Source organism: Martes martes (assembly GCF_963455335.1).
Source record: "Martes martes genome assembly, chromosome: 1".
NCBI classification, from domain to species: Eukaryota; Metazoa; Chordata; class Mammalia; order Carnivora; family Mustelidae; genus Martes; species Martes martes.
In genome coordinates this window covers 200,006,547-200,023,338 of record NC_137888.1, presented here as the reverse complement: position 1 = coordinate 200,023,338, position 16,792 = coordinate 200,006,547, and the positions used below count along the sequence as shown (strand labels likewise).

The following is a 16,792-nucleotide window of genomic DNA, read 5'->3' as shown; positions in this document are numbered from 1 at the left end:
GACCTCTCTAGGTGATTCTCAGGAAGCCCATAGGTACTACACAGTAAGCAGACTGGAACAAGGAATGCCAATCCATTTGGATGACTATGGGAAATCCTAAGTGTCAGGGCCAAACCAGCCGTGGAAATCAGCCTGTGCAAAGAAGCTATTACCTTCCAGTGGCACTGCTGCTTCCTAACTCCCTCTGGGACCATCTGGCTGTGAGGGCACCTGAGGTGGTAGGTTGCCACAGGAGAGAGTGGGAGGAATTTTCTTTCCAGTCTAAGTTGTCCAAAGGTGTTGGTCACTGTACTGTGTGAAGGCACGGCTATTCCGCAGAAGTCTGCAAAGGGAGTACCCTAAGGGTCCGCAGTGGCCATTAGCAGTCACCTGACGGTTCTGTAGACTTGGAAGGGCCTGGAAGGACAGGAAGGTCTGGGGACAGAAAGGAATGAAGTTGGCCCCAGTTCTCTAAGGCAGGCCAGGAGCAGGAAGAGGGGATCAGACAAGTCTCTCTCCCCTTAGGGTTCAACGGATTGGAAAGGGTTGGGGGGCTTGGAGAGAACTGGCTCTAATTGCTTTGAGAACCTCTGGTTAAGTTGATTCACAGGACTCTCCTTTTGGTCACTACTGTTTAGCTCGATTTTCAATTCAGGGTCAAAGGTGCTTCCTAAGAAGAGAGGAGGCGGGCCTAAAAACAAGCAACCAGGAAATGAAGTCCAGGGGAGCTGTTTACAAGGAGATCCAACACTGAGGGTCCTGGGCTTCCATCCCATCTCTCAAGGTGACTTCCTTAGATGGAGATCACCCATTCACAGGGGAGCAAGGAGCTTTCACCTTGTTCCCAATTAAGTCCTCCTTCAAGGGACCAACTGGAGTGCAGCTATGCTCCAGGAGCAGCAGAAGAGAAAGCAGGGGCTTTACACTAATGGCCACAGGCAGAGAGGTTTGCAGAAGGAAATCTCAGGGGGGCACTGTGTATCCAGACAAAGGGTGCTCGGATTACTCAGACGAGGTCTTCCTGGAACGAGGGGGAACCCTCAGGTTACTGCACCCAGCAGGACAGAAATCATGTAAGCACACCTAACTCACAGACCATTTACGTTATCCCCCAGAAAGCTCTTGATTACACCATTTTTCTTCATGACCACTTAGCACTATCTAAAATAATCCTATTTCTTATTAATTTATGGTCTTGTATCCCCCACCCCCCACCCCCCAAGAATCTAAGTGGCCTGGAGTGCAGGAGCCTTGCCTACCTTATTCATAACTATGACTTCACTCCAATGCCTGGCAAGTAAGAGGCCCTCAAATGTTTCCCAGATGAATGGAACTCATAGAATCAACTGTCAGGAACCACAGAGATCTTGTTCTACCTCACAACCTTCCTAACTAGTGGTTCCCCAAGGGTGGTCCCTTGCCCAGGTACATCAGGACCCCCTAGAAATCTGTTAAAAACACAGTATTTCAGGGGTGCCTGGGTGGCTCAGTTGGTTAAGCATCCAACTCTTGATTTTGGCTCAGGTTATGATCGCAGGGTGGTGAGATCGAGCCCCGCATGGGGTTCTGTGCTGAGTATGGAGTCTACTGGAGATTCTCTCCTTCTTCCTCTGCCCCCACTCTCTAAAGAACAGAACAAAACATGGTGTTTCAGAACTCCAGACCTGCTCCATCAGTTTTGAGGGTGGGGCTGAGCAGCCTGTCTCTGAATAATGCTTTGGGTGATCCTGATCTGTACTGGGGTTGGAACACTACTGTCCTTAACTACATTTGGGGGAACCACTCCACAGTAAGGATCCCAGGAATCTGTGAGACTGGTGGATTACACATGTCCTGTTACACTTTCTAAAGAGCTCACACTCGAGTTTATAAACCAGTCTTCGGCTAGTCTGGGTCAGGGCTTACCCTCCTTTGTCACCCTTGGGGAGTACAGAACTCTGGGAGACCCCACTGGTCCTAGCACCCTGTGCTAAAGGTGAGTCCGAACAGCTCCGGCAGCAAAGCACGACCCAGCCTGCACAGCTCCGTGAGGAGCCGGGTGCTCACCGCTCGCCGCAGAAGCCCCCGCTTTTGCTTCACTGGGTTCATAAGCAGCTCGAAGGCAATGGCCTTTTCCTGTTTTCTGCACAGGGTTTGCACCTGTGGATGCTCAAAGTCCTCAAAAGTACATCACGGTGCACAGTACTGCCCTCAAGGTCTGCCTCCAGCTGGGGGCTCTCTAAACGGCATCCTGACAAACATGCTCTAGATTGCTAAACAAAACTATTAATTCCCTTGGAGGTGCCAGGCTTTTGGCCACACCCCCTTCTTCACTCTGACCACAGAAGCAGTGGGCAAGGCACATTTAACTGTATGCTCCTTAAGCATCGTCAAGGTGGTCGGTCAGGAAGCCCCGCATCCCTGAACTCACTGCGGATCAGGACCAGGTGGGGCTGAATCTTTAGACTCTTCACAGGACACATGAAGAGACTGGTGTGTGAATGCAGAGAATGGGACTAGAATCCAGAAATGTTCTATTTATTCACTAAAAAAAGAGGGAGATGAGGTCTTCTTGATCAATTTCCTCCAATCTCCCAAAACTCCCTCCCTTCATTTTTCCAAAATAACACACTGAGAAACACGTTTGTACAAAAACCACGTATTATTCCCCCCCCCCTCACAAAATTGGGTAGCTGTATTACAGGAACAAAACCAGATCAAAGACATGAAAAGAAAAAGTCACCACTTATAGTGAAACATAACAGTGTTAAGAATTCAGGTATTTTGTAGAATTGTTACCGGCATAGTAAAAGTATTTCCACCTGGATCTTGTAAATTTGAAAGCGATCACATTAAAGACCTGAGGTTAACAAAGGACCACAGTATGAACCAGAATTCCATTTTCCTTCTAAGACCCCAGTGGAAAAAGTAAGTATTTGGAATGAGTTTCCTTTGGGAAAGACTGGCGGGAATTAGGGAACACCCTGGCCATTGTCAAAAGGCACTGGGATCTTTCTGGAGGCAAATGCATTGGAACTTAACTCCAGCAGGAAGAAGCTCATTTCCACTCCAAGAGTCCAGAACACACACACAAAAAGGAACAAGGTCTCCTTGGTTCCAGTACTTGGATGGTGACCAGGGCCACCTGGTTAGAGGCAACACCTGAGGGTTTGAAAGGCAAATCTTAATTGTGGTTTTATTTATTTTTTTGCTTTCTGATACTAAGGAAGAAAGTTCTGATGTGTTTTATAAACACCTCCCTACACCCTCTCATATGTAAAGCTTTACAGAATATATAGAAAAAGATAACCAAAAGGTGTTCCACTTTGCATTCTAAACAATGAAACTGCCACTTGAGAATGTGACATGAAGAGGCCAGGCGCTTTGGAAATCAAGATCCACCAAACATACCCTGCCCCCATCCATGGAAGGATAGAGGGGAGGGAAGAAGGACAAGAAGAGAAAACCAAGAACTCTCAAGTAATTCATCAGCAGGGGTCAAAATGGGCTTGAGTTAAGGCATTTTTGTGGCTCCGCCTCTGGAATGGCATTCTGATCGTTCAGTCCGAGAACCCCAACCCTCAAAGCATGATGCTCTGATGGCCAACTGCGTGCTTTGGGACCCCCAGCCTCTCCCTGACAACCCTGCGACAGATGGAATGCGAGATCTCACCAAGGGAAGCGAGAAGGGACAAGAGCCCTTGATCCTACCCCACTTCTCCAATCCAGCCCCAAACCTGAAGTACCGCTTCACTGAGCCCCACTCACCCCGGACTGCAAGAGGTAGTTTGGGGACTTGAACCCCCAGCCATCCTAACCAAGTTCCATGAGCTAAAATGTTTAGCACTATCTACTTACATTTTTTTTCTTTTCCTTTTTGAAGGTTTTTTTTTGTTTTTTTGTTCGGTTTTGCTTTTTTTAAAGAGGGGAAGAAAAGAATGAGTACAAAGCAGTGACTAGTGGACTAGACTCAGTGGATAGTCATCGCCCTAGACTCCTCAAACGCTCCTGGCTCATCTAGGGAATGAAGGAACGCCTCCCCAGATCCCACCCCTAATCCAACAAATCATCTGCATAGAAATCAGAACCGGTGGGCCCAGGGAAGGAGTGTGGGTCTGCTCTACTGCTGGGCGCTCCCCTACCAGGTACTAAAGGGGCCCACGCAGGGGGGAGGTCCCTACGGTCCAGGAATAAAATCAGTGGGGTCCCGCCCCGTCCCCATCTCTTTGAATTTTGGTGCATCTATGTGAGGCAAAGTCTCAGGAAACTTCACCATCAGCACCAATCTTAGCTCAGATTAGCAGAAATAAGGTCACTTATAATGCCTTTAGGTTCGTCCCCTCTGGCTATTCCCTCTGCCCATCACCACTTTTTTTGGTTCCTATGAACTTAGGATGCTCTCATTTAAAGCAATGACAAAAGGAAAAAAAATAATAAAACATAATGATTATAAAGCATTAGCCATGTAAGCATCAAAACCAAACACTGCAGGAGAGCACTGAAACAACAGACATAAACTTCTCATGTTGACAGGACCTGCAGAGAAAGGGTCAGTACACCCCACAGCAGGATAGGGGGACGCAGGCTACCGTGAGGATGACCAGGACACACTGGCCCCACAGGCTTCCCCTCGCATGCTGGCGGAGGACCTGACACAGGAGGTGTCCGAGCATGGAGAGGGCCGGCAAGGGGGATGGGGAAATATGGGATGCGTGCTTGGGGCTGCGAGAAGAAAAATCCTAAAAGAAACCCAAGGAAGCCGAGGAACACAAGTCTCGTCATCCCCCCTGCAGCTGCTGGCGCCGGGCGTGGACGCTGCCTGCCTCTTCCAGGCTAGGGGGCGGCAGAGGCTGGCGGGCCTGGAGCAGGAGGCGGAGGGACTCCGTCCGCTGGCGGTGGTGGCGGTGGTGGCGGCGGCTGCGGCGGCGGTGGGGCATCTGCAAACACAGCCAAGAGGGACTCGTCATTGCTGGAAACACAAGGGCTGGGGAAAGGGCCCTCTCCAAGAAAAATGACATAGGAAGTGATTTTCCTTATGCAGGCAATCAACGTGGCCTTTGAGGTGCTGGTGCCACCGTAGGCCGGGCAGGTCAGGTCCCCCCGAACACCCAAGTCTCGGCTAGCGTGCTGAGGTGTCTGCATCTGTCCCAACCTCCTCCGCAGCCCAGCCCTTCCAAGAATCACTCCAGACCTTTGCAGAACTTAATTACAGTTTGATTTTATTGCATTTTAATGGTTCTCTCTGCTAATTTTAACTTTTTCAGTTAAATGATAAAGCTCCTTCCTGGACAAGTTCTGTGTCTTCTTCTCTTTCTCACTCAGTGCCTGGCCTAGGTGGGCACAAAACAGATTATCAATAACTTCTTGCTGATTAAGTGTCTCCACCAGGGCCAGAGAGCTTCACTTGAGGCAGCTGCTGACAAGCTGGACAGTCCTGGGAGGCCCCACAGCTCCTGAACTGCAGTCCTTGGGTTTTTGGCCAAAACTAGGTCAGGTCCTGAAGGGAACAATTAGTATGAGTGTCTGGGGCTCTTTCCTATTTCGACTTTAGCTGCTTAGCGTACAAAGGAACCCTAGAGATTATTTAATCCAGGGTTTTTTAAACCTCTTGATTTGGTCAGAAATGAAAACATATGAAACAAATAATTCAAGTACAGCCTTGCTTACCAGTCAGTTCACCCAAGCTTCCCCCACCGCGCCCCCACCCCAGGAGATTTCCGCCAAACTGCTAAAGCTCTTCAAAGCATTTTGAAGGCCACTGATCTTTCTAGTGGAGGAAACTAAGACCTGAAGAGGGGAACCACCTTACCCAATGAGGCCTGCCTGGGACCCTAGAACCAAGTCAGCAGCTCAGAATCCCAGAAACACTCATCTGTGGCAGGAAGTTGGGGGAGCACCTGAAACCCTCCACATTCTCAAGATGATCCCTTGAGGGCCCTTCAGGATGAAACCCTGGCCAGTGTAAAGACCAAGGATATCATATCTGTAACTAAATGGCAAACTGGTCAGCTGTCTTGGGAGACTGGCCCTGTAAGGCAGTGAGGTGCAGTGTTTTCTTGCCAAGGAAAAGAAGTATCTGCTATACTGCAATCGGCAACCAAGGACCCAAGGGAGAGGGTTTTCTACTGTCACGATCTTTACACGCGGCAACACTGCTATCTTTCTTCCATGCACCTACTCGGTCCTAGCCCCTAGGGGTCCAGAAACATGCCTCTGTGTAGCCTGCCTCCTGGCCCTGGGCAGTCTTCCTGAGCACTACAGTACACTCAAAGCACTTCAGAGTCTCGGGTAACCTGCAAATCTTATAGACTACTCTCTACTTACTCATTTCTTGTTTTCCCAACTAAGGCTCCTGGAGACCAAGAATTCTTGAGTCCTAGCTCTCTGTACTGTGAATAGGAGCTAATTCCTTGGCACATACATGAACTGGTAAATGAATCAGGATCACAGATGTGGCTGGGGCACCTGGCCACCACTGGCTGTATTTTGGGATCATTCTGAGATCGACAGGAGTAAAGGACAGGGCAGAGCTTCTGAAGCAACCCTCTGGAGGCCAGGATTGGGGGAGACCAGGGTCTACTGGAAAAAAGCCCTGGCTTCATACATATGCCAGACACTGCCCAGCAGGACCTGTGCCTTCTCCACAGAGCCTGCTAGGACCTCCTAGTCCTTCTCAACATAGCCCCTCAATACTCCTTCTTGAGTCTAAGCCGCTACTAGCAATATCCCAGAGGAGCTACAAAAGACTTGTGATTTCTGCCTTAAACTGGTTATTTTTCTTTACATCCTCTACATTTGAACCCCATATCCATAAAAGGCTCCTGTAGGAAACCCACCAGCAATTCAATACGTCTAACAAGAGTCAAGCTAGAGAAGCTTAAAGATGAGTGGGTGAGGAATGTCTTTCCGGCCTCTCCACAGACCTCAGGGTCAAGAGTACAGGCCACAAAGGCTGCACTCATCACCTGTGTACCGGCTCATCAGGGGTGCTGAAGAGCACGGGCCACACACCGATCTTCTGGAACCCACTGTCACAGGCTGCACTGTCCATGGACCTGCCAAACTATAGATAATCTAGAGAATAAAGCCTTCGTCCCTTGCCTCCAGCCCACCCAGAGAGACCCTACTATGGTGATGAAGTAGTAGTAGTATCACGCTACTTACACATGCCATTAGGTGCCGTGAGGGGTACCCGGGGTCCTAAGATGTTTCCTGGCATTGGAGGCATACCAGGAGGGGCTGGGCCACTCCCAGGGGGATGGATGTTGGCTGCAACGGTGGGAATCATACGGCCCGGCATGGGCTGCCCAGGGATCATGGAACCTGGACCTGGTATCTGACCTGTGGAAAGAGATTTAAAGTATGAAGGTAAGTGTACTGGGGAGAAAGGGATCAATTCAATGCACAGGACTGCTAAATACAAAAACCTAACCCTCCAAAGGCTATGAAATACCAACAGAGCAATAATCTATAATAATCTCTATGTCTAGATTTCCGTTTTTTCGGGAAGAGGAAGGATAATGGGGCAATCTATGGAGCAAATGGCCACTCTAAATCCTGGTACAGGCAGGTAGCCGTGAGAAGCAATTACAGGAAAAGCACCCTACAAGAAAACATTCATTTTGGTTAGTGGGTGGACAGTGGCTTGTCCTACATCTTCCTGAGGACACAAAACACCAAGCATAGGCCACAGGGGATGGAGAGGACTTTTACTGCAAGTCAGCATGCAGTCCAAGGAGAGAAGCTCAGTCAAGACTGAGCTTCCTACAGGGGCTTCGCGGGAGGGTATGTGTGGAAGGGTATTGGTCACAACTGTGAAATCAACATTATAAAAGGATTGTGATTGGAAATTCCAAGTCCTGTTCACGAAAACGTCTCTCCTTCTAGCCCCCACCATGAAGCACTGTGGTCGGGGGGTGGGGGGGGTAGGGGGTGCACAGCGAGAAAAACAGACAACCCCTTCACCTCTTCCTATTGGTTTGAAATTGACGAGAGGAGACACCAGACATAGGAAAGTAAAACACCTCCTGTCTGCAGTTTCATACTGAGCCTTCAGGATGTTGAACGAACTTTTTCTGCAGAGCCGGACAGTAAATATTTGGACCTTGCAGACCATATGGTCTCTGTCACAGCTATTCACTTTTATCACTGTAGCATGAAGGCAGTCACAGATGACATACACGTGTCACAGATAACAAATTTGTGAGACTGTGTCCCAATAAATCTTTATTTATGGACTCTGGAATGTGAATTTTGCATAATTCTCAGGAGATATAAACACTCTCCTTTTGAGTTCCCCCAACTATTTAAACTGTAAAAACCATTCTTGACCTGTAGTCCGTACAAAAACAGGAGGTGGGCCAGAGCTGGCCCACAGGTTGTAGTTGGCCAACCCTGCTTTAAACTCAGTGGTCTGGCTGCTGGGCTTGGTTTTAAAGAGCTACAAACAAAGGAGAATAGTTCAATGGGCACAGACCAAGGTGGAAGTGCATGCTTCTCTCCCTCTTGGCACATGATACTCTCTATGGAATAAGGAAAGAGAATCTATGGTGCTTTGTTTTGTTTTGAAATCTAGGGACTTCAGCATGTCTGTAAGGTCAGTTGTATGAAACTAAATACAGGTTTCTAGGCACTTCCGAGACAGGTGGAAGTAAGAATGCTTGAGGTCCGGGCTTGTATATTTGGGAGATGGGACTGATAGCTCCCGATCAGTTACAACATAGACAGCGGTACTGGAGATAACCTGAGGGGAGTTCTTGGTTACTGTCTAGAAAAAGGCCTGTCTTAAGAAAGACACACACAGTTTCAAACCTCACACCATCTATTTCTAGTGTCTGTTCCCTGACCCAGGGACAGGAGGAGGCCCTCACTAGTGGGGTGTCAGTGAAGAGCACTCCAGAAGTTCAAGAGTCAGGGGAAGAGGTGGTCTACTATCTTTGGGGGAATAATCTTCAGAAAGCAAAATATATCCTTACGTCTCAGAATAAAAAGGACAGCAAGTTGGGGGCTCTCAGGCCCAGCTTTCCATGCTCTATAATGCAATCATGCAAGAGCCCACCAGAGGAGTCCCCCAGGTCCATCCACTGGAGGACAGCTTCATCAAACTGCTTCAGAGAGGACAAGGGCAAGTGCTGGACTCACTGCAGGGCTAACATGGCCACCCATTCCTACACCAACTGACCATCAAAGTCAAAGCTGTTGGGTGCATGGGCCACGGTGCTAGGCCACATGCAGGCAGAGATGGAGAGCCTATCAATCTAGGGAAGGACATGGAAATTAAAGGAATTACTATCAAATATGTTGCATGGCATATGTTCCACAGACGTGCGGTGTGGAAGGCACATCCGGGGGAAACCACGAAAGGAGCGGGCCAAAAACCTGAAACCGTCCAGCCAACTGAGACACACCTGTGAATGACTCGGGTTTTGGATGATGTGCAAAGGAGTGAAGGAGGGGGTTAGAGACAGGACAACAGCAGACTATCCTAAGCACAAGGCCCAGCTGGAGTTATGCCATCAAGAAACAATACAAGTGTCACCCCCGCTGTTCCTGAGAGCTACCACTCACTGGCAGCACCTTCACACTTGCCACTCCCTGAGGTACGTGCATCACCTTATTAGCCGCTGCTGGCACTTCCTGAGGAACAACTGGCTCAAAAAGGTAAAAAAAAAAAAAAAAAAAAAAAAAAAAAGTGCTCAAGTAAGAGCCACATGACCCACGGTCTGTCTGACAGGACTCACAGCAAAGGGGCTGTGGGGATGAGCCCTACACGCAGAATGCGGCCAGGACTTGGTGACAGGTTTTGAAGGGAGTGTAAGGCTGATGGCCTGTGTGACAGAGAGCTTTAAGAATGGAGGAGCTCCAGCAGAGGAGCTGGAGCCTAGACGAGAGGAAGAGAGCTTTTCAAGCGAAGCAGGAACTGCGTGAGGGCAGGCTGAGCAAACAATGGTAGGAGCTGAGGGGTGAGAGGCAGCACCCACAGGTGGCCTGGGAATGGGTGAGAGAGCAAAGCAGAGGGCAAGCGTGCAGCGGGAAGGAGAGAGAATTCAACGGGCGAAGCGCTGCGGGGACGAAGTGGGGAGGACGGGCAAGGACTCCTGCTCTGGCAACGGGAGACATGGGACAGGCCACCCGCAGTGCGAGGAGCACGCTGAGGCGGGCTGCAGGGGAGGCATGCAAATCCCAAAGGCTCATGTGGGCAGCGGCCCACGGAGCCAGTCCCCTGCCACTGCTCAAGAGGCTCCCGAGTCCGTAAGTCTCTAAGAGTGATTCTCTAAAGGTATTCTGGTGGTGTAATAGGGAAGAAAGCAGATACTTTTGTTGCTGGAGACACGAGGCCCACTTTTAAGCCTGCAGCTCTCATTTCCCAACCGGAGATGAAAGAACTTTTCATGGACTCATGGCCAATGGAAACCATGCGCTAGACAAGCCAGTACTGGTGGGTACCAAGCCACCTCCTTCTTCCAAGTTCAGTCTGGACAAGAAGCCTTGAGCAAGTGAGGAAAAATATTTTGCCAGCCCTTCTCAGATCTCTCTCCAGAAAACTGAAGACAGTAAGGCACGCCTTTACCAAAAAAGGCCAGAATGACTACTGGTAGATGGAAGAAGGAAGAAGGAAGGGCACAGCAGGTGAGTGCTCACAGAAGGGCTCCGGCAGCAGCTGGGCAGTCCCACTGCTGCTCGCTTCAGCAGTCAGACAGAGGTCTACGCTTGGATGTGAAGAGCAATTGGGGGCTGCCCCAACTCCTGGCTCACCAGTGGGGATCCCTGTCAGCAGCCACTCAGTACCATCTTCAACAGGGCAAGTATGGGGGAACTCATCAGACTGGAAAACTAAACAGCGTGATCTTACTTTCATGTCACCCCAACCGAGATCAAGTGTTCTTGGGCAAGTCACTGAGGGTGCCCAGAGCCTGGGTTTCTCGAGATTATACAGAGTGAAACTAGGTGTCTGCCCCAATCTCACCCTATGGCTTTCTGTCTGATGGGGGAAACTGTTTATTTGTTTCAGTGCCTTATTATGTCACTGGCTCCTCCAACATGCTGTGAAAGCAAATATTTTCATTGTACAGAGAGAAAACAGAAGCTCAGAAAAGTTAAGGGCCTTCTCTGACAGTTACAGAATTTGTAAGAAGTATCAGATCCAAGTCTTCTAACTCTAAATCCGGTTCTCTTTCCACCACACTATGCTATGCCCAAATGAAACAGTTCATGCGAAAGGATTTAATATAATAGCCAGCATTAAAAAAACAAACAAACAAAAAAAAAAACGGGGCACCGGGGTGGTGCAGTCTATTAAGCGTCCAACTGTCAGTTTCGGCTTAGGTGGTGTCTCAGGGTCATGAGATCAAGCCCTGCGCCCGGCTCCACACTTGCATGGAGTCTGCTTAACATGTTCTCTCCCTCCTCCTCTGTTCCTCCTGCTGCTTGTGCTGTCAAATAAATAAATAAACCTTCCAAAAAAAAAAAAACAAAAAAAAACAACAAACCCCTAAGGTGTATACTTTAGTTCTAGCCACCATGTTTTCTTCTTTCCTATATCAGTTGTAAGACTGCCCTGCTTCCTGCAGTAATTTTTAAAAAAATATTTGCTAGAGAGAGAGAGAGAGAGAGAGAGAGAGAGAGAGAATGTGCACGAGTAGGGAGGGAGGGGCAGTGGGAGAGAATCTTCAAGCAGATCGCCCACAATGAGTGTGGTGCCCCATGCGATGCTTGATCCCATGACCTGAGACAAAGCTAGGAGCTAGACAGAACCAACTGAGCCACCCAGGCGCCCCTGCAGTGAGCAATTTTTTAATTTACCAAACATATGGTACCCTGCAGTGGGCTGGATGGTGACCCCTGCCCAATAGATATGTGGTACATATTCTAATACTCGGAACCCAGTAAACGCAACCATATTGGGAAAAAGGGTCTTTGTGGATGTGATTAAGGATCTTGAGGAGATCATCCTGGATTATCTTGGTGGGATCTAAATCCAATGACAAGTGTCCTTCTAAGAGATACATGGCTGTTGCCAGCCACCAGAAGCTGGAAGAGACAAGGAACAGACTGTCCCCTAGAACCCCAGAAGATAGCAGGTCTGGCTACACAATGAACTTCTAGCACGCAGACTGAGGGAGCCCGTCTGGTGTTTTAAGTCACAGAATTTGTAAAAGGAGAAGACATAAAGGTGGAGTAACTCGCCAATGTCCTCAAGTGTAAACGAGCCTGGAAGGGACGTGGGTCCTGTGGCTCCAGAGATGGTGCTTGCGACCACAGTGCCCCCTGCAGGTGAGGGTCTGGAGGAGGGGTCCACAGACTGTGCGATGCAAACCAGGCTGCCACTAAACTGACAGGTCACTTCTTTGACCCACACCCGGCTCCAGAGAGGAAACAAGTCTCCAACCAGCAGCTCAGTGTGGGAGTTCCAGCAGGGAAATGAGCTTTTCACGAAATAATCTGGCAAAGAGGAGAATCAGTTGCAGATCGACCCAGACCTGTGAGGTGACGCCTATGCAACAGGCACTGGGCTGAGGCTGATGGCTCTTGCTGGCAGGGCTCAGTGGTGCCATTTCCAAAGCTACCTGCTCAGCGGCAGTGGCCTGTTTACCCGTTTCCCTATATTTTTATGGCAACAAGCTGTGACAGGGCAGCCTTAGGGTTTTCCCAGGCCATAAGACCAATAGTTGCAAGGAACTTTTCCTCACTATAAATCCTGAAGTCTTCTGAAAACCAGTTTCCCCACCTTCCTATAGTAACAGGGCAATAAAGCCACTGGAGCACAGGTGTGAGGGAGAGGACAGTGGCTCCTTTGGAGAGGTGGCAGCAAAAAGGAAGAGCTAGAGAAAGAAACAGATTACTTCTGCTTATCGGACTTTGCACAAACACTTCTCAGGACAGCAAGGAGCACTAAGAGTGGGTGATGTCCCTGTGCCATCCGGAGATTAGTGCTGTCACATGCTGTACAACTCACAGTGCTGGGTATCAGCACAGTGGATTTAGGGAACAGATAGTGGGGAGACCAGGATATCATCCTAAGTCAGGGCCTGCCATTTGCCAGGCAATGACAGTTATTTTATTGAATCCTCTAGGTTGTTAGCTAGATTGCGAGACAGAAAGAACCCAGTTTCAAGATAAGGAACAAAGTCTCAGAGGGACTGTGTAATTTGGCTTGTGAGTTCCCTAGAAGCAGAGACAGAGCTGAGGTTCAAACCCAGATCTGCCTGCCCTCGAGGCTCATTCTCTCTTCCTTAACACCTATTCCACCGTGTCTTGAAGGAGCAGTTCTCTCCTTGGAAAAGCTGATTTCTAAGGATCAAATCTGAAATGGAGCAGAACTTAAAAGAGGACTGAAGAGAAGACAGAATCAATTTCTTGTAATGCAAACTGTCTTTTTAAATTTACATATTCCTGTGTTTTTTTCTGGTGTCCGACAAAAGTCTCCCCACTTTTACAAGGATGACAATGTCTGAAGGCATTGCCATGACCTCTTACTATATATGAAGAAAGCCACGGGAGCAGGCCTTACCGCACAAAATGAAGGGTGTGTTTGTATGTTTTGCCATTTAAAAAAAAAAAAATCAGGTATTTCCCTCCCTGGCAGAAAGGGAGCTGAAAGGGAGAAAGATGAGACACGGCTTCAAAACAGTAGCATGAAAGCAAAAACTGGTGGGAGTTTGACCTACATACAAGCTTAAAAAAAAAAAAAAACCACAAAACACAAAACACAGCAGGCATCTGAAGCCTGAAAAATGGAAAGGTTTGCTAAAATTAGGTTTAGCCTAGTGGAAAAATCCCTCACACTCTCTCAGGTTTATTAGATCTTTTACTAAAGCATGATGCCCATCATGCCTGGTGCAGTATTATTTAAGGATTTCTATTCTTTGGGATGGAAGAGGCAGGTGGGGAAAGAACATGAAACTAGGAAAGGGAACTTGTGAATTTCCAATCTTGGGCACATTTCATCACTCCCTTTTCTAACCGTCCACAGCACATCCCCTGGCTGAGTGCCCTGGAGAACGGAAATAACAGAATCAGGGCCAAGTGAGGGGAAGCCCAGGCTCCTCCGGGAGTGCTCCTCCTGCAGTGGCTTCCGGGGGCGCCCAAGACAGACGCTCTTTGTTGAAGACTGGGCCCTCACTGTTCTCTTTGTGAGGGTAACCTGCTAAGCCGGAAAGTGGCTCAGCAGCCTTGTTATCACATGATGCGAGCAGGACCAAAGGCACCGAAGATAGTAAAAACTTGGCTTTTCCCTTTTCAGTGTGGGGAGTCCAGGGAGTGGGCTGGGCAGAGATGACTGGATGGAATCCTTTCCTGAGCATGGTTTCTCACGGGTAGAAATGTGGAAGTGGGTCTAACTTGGGGGCTTAAAAGCCAAGTGACTGGGGCGCCTGGGTGGCTCAGCAGGTTAAGCCTCTGCCTTCGGCTCAGGTCATGATCTCAGGGTCCTGGGATCGAGCCCCGCATCGGGCTCTCTGCTCAGCAGGGAGCCTGCTTCCCCCTCTCTCGCTGCCTGCCTCTCTGCCTACTTGTGATCTCTGTCAAATAAATAAATAAAATCTTAAAAAAAAAAAAAAGCCAAGTGACTAATGCCTTGGTTGAAATTTCCTTCACCAACCAACATGTCACTAATTTTAGTTTTGTCATTAAAACATCATCTCTACCATGTCTGAGTTCTCATCCATTCAGATCCATTCCTACTTTGGCTTTTTTAGGCACTTCCAGAAATCGTTCTACTATTAACCACACGGAAACCATAAGGGTACCTAAACCTTTTCCTTCCTCCTTTCCTTCCGCTTTTCACGCAGAGGCTTCCCCAAGGCAGGCGGCTCATTCCAGATCCACAAAAACTCCAAAGTGCCTCAGTGACTCTAAATGTCCAGCGGAGGGCAGAGGTTACGCTCACATTTCCTTCTGACTCAGCTCACTGATGGGTTGTGTTCCTGTAAGAACAGGCTGAGGCCCTTGGGAGTGTTGACATTAAAGACCTCCAGCCATAAGACGGGTCCTCTTGGCTCAAGGCAAGCCACACAGTCAAGAGCACCTCAGGAAGCCGCAGCTGCGACCCAGGCCCCTCTCCTTGGTTCCCCACATGTTGTCACGGGTACCACAGGCCAGGGCGTGCTCAAAGGATGCTATGCGTGTGCTCCAGAAGCGGCTGCTACCAAGGCCGTTCACCTGTGCCATCCTCAATGGCAGTCGTACAGGCAGAATGCAGAAGGCTTGACTCTAGAAATCACTTCATAAAATCACAGTTTTCCAGTTGAAATGTAAAGATGAAATGCAGTGGCACGTACTTTATCAAGATGAGCAAAACCTAAGGGCGGTCCAAAGATGCTTGTGGCTACCTCCAGGTCTCCATTTGCTCCCTATACACCAGAAACATACTAGAGATACATCCTTTGCCTTTTTGTTTGGTAGGGAACGGACCAATCTGGGACAGTCAGAGACAGGAACGGAACGAAACGAAAGCTACACAAAGCCGGACTTCCCAGGTTCGCAGCAGGACCAAAAAATAAGCACCGAGGAGGAGTGAGAATAGCATAAAGACAGTATTCTCTACACAAAATTCTAAGTATGTGAATGAATTAAGGAGTGGTAGAGGAGGACAGGTGTTGGTTTATACCAGGCACTCTGGGGCCCAGGTTCATGTGTTTGACAGCCCGGCAGATTTGTGACATTGAGCCACTATTGTAATGGGCTCTACTGCTAACTGATGGACAGTTTTGCGGAGGGAAGATTATGGAGGATTTATCTACATAATTATATAAACCCTAAGGAAGAGAGCTGGACAAATTAAGCACCCAGCGATAAACCAGTCTTGACCTTCTCGCCACTTCCCCAACCTTGCTGGCTTTTCAGAGGCTGCTTTCCCTTTCCTTCACACACCATAAATTCTGGCCAAACACCAAAAGCTAGCCAACTGATCTGGATAATTATCCTCAGCTCCCAACATAAAGGCCGTGGCCTGTAAACCTTTCTAGGACTTAGGAAACAACAGTTGGAAGGACCAAACTCAAAATTCTTAACTGATACCTGTAGTAAACAAGGGACTGAGGACGAACTTCACCCAGAACACCACCCACTTCCTCACTGGCCCAGCTTTAAAAGGCCCCTTTAGCTGATAACAAAATATGGCGCCCTAGGCTCATCTGTTAATAACCAGCTTTTTCGGAAGTGGTGATACTAAACCAACTTTTAACTAGTGGGTTCAATTTACTGTTGTTCTTAATTTTACTAAACATACTTGATTTAACTTTACATTTGAACTCCAAAGCACCCTCACAAAAGGGGCAATTAAGAAAAATGATTACCTTGAGCTGCTAGAACTCTCACACACAGCCAGCATGTAAATCCATGTGACCATTCTGGAACAATCTCGGCAGCATCTACTAATGTGAACATATGCACAGCCTATGACCCATTCTAGGAACTTTGGGGCACACACAACAGAAGCGTATACTTATTCTGCTATTGGTGGGAATGCAAGCTGGTGCAGCCACTCTGGAAAACAGCAAGGAGGTTCCTCAAGAAGTTGAAAACAGGCTACCCTACGACCCAGCAATTGCACTACTAGGGATTTACCCCAAAGATGCAAATGTAGTGATCTGAAGGGGTACCTACACCCCAATGTTTATAGCTGCAATGCTCACAACAGTCCATGGGAAGAGTCCAGACGTCCATCAACAGATGAATGGATAAAGAAGATGTGGTATATATATATACAATGCAATACTACTCAGCCATCCAAAAAAAAGAAATCTTGCCATTTGTAATGACGTAGATGGAACTAGAAGGTATTATGCTAAGTGCAATAAGTCAATCAGAGAAAGACAATTATATGATCTCACAT

General features: G+C 48.3%; 1 protein-coding gene across 4 annotated transcripts in view; it reads right to left on the bottom strand.

The window, feature by feature from the left end:
* Nucleotides 1-2,604: 2,604 nt before the first annotated feature.
* The window catches only part of SMARCC1 (SWI/SNF related BAF chromatin remodeling complex subunit C1), a gene marked incomplete at its 5' end in the record, with an annotated part of 173,183 nt that continues 158,995 nt past the window's right edge, over nucleotides 2,605-16,792 (bottom strand). For 2 of the 4 annotated variants that reach the window (XM_080801830.1, XM_080801831.1), the window contains 2 exons: nucleotides 2,605-4,895; nucleotides 7,123-7,299. In XM_080801830.1, coding sequence (XP_080657956.1) covers nucleotides 4,792-4,895; nucleotides 7,123-7,299 — 281 coding nt within the window. In that variant the 3' untranslated portion in view covers nucleotides 2,605-4,791. Of the gene's footprint in view, nucleotides 4,896-5,153; nucleotides 5,456-7,122; nucleotides 7,300-16,792 lie in introns of those variants that run through there. The other 2 variants (XM_080801832.1, XM_080801833.1) reach the window with 1 other exon arrangement.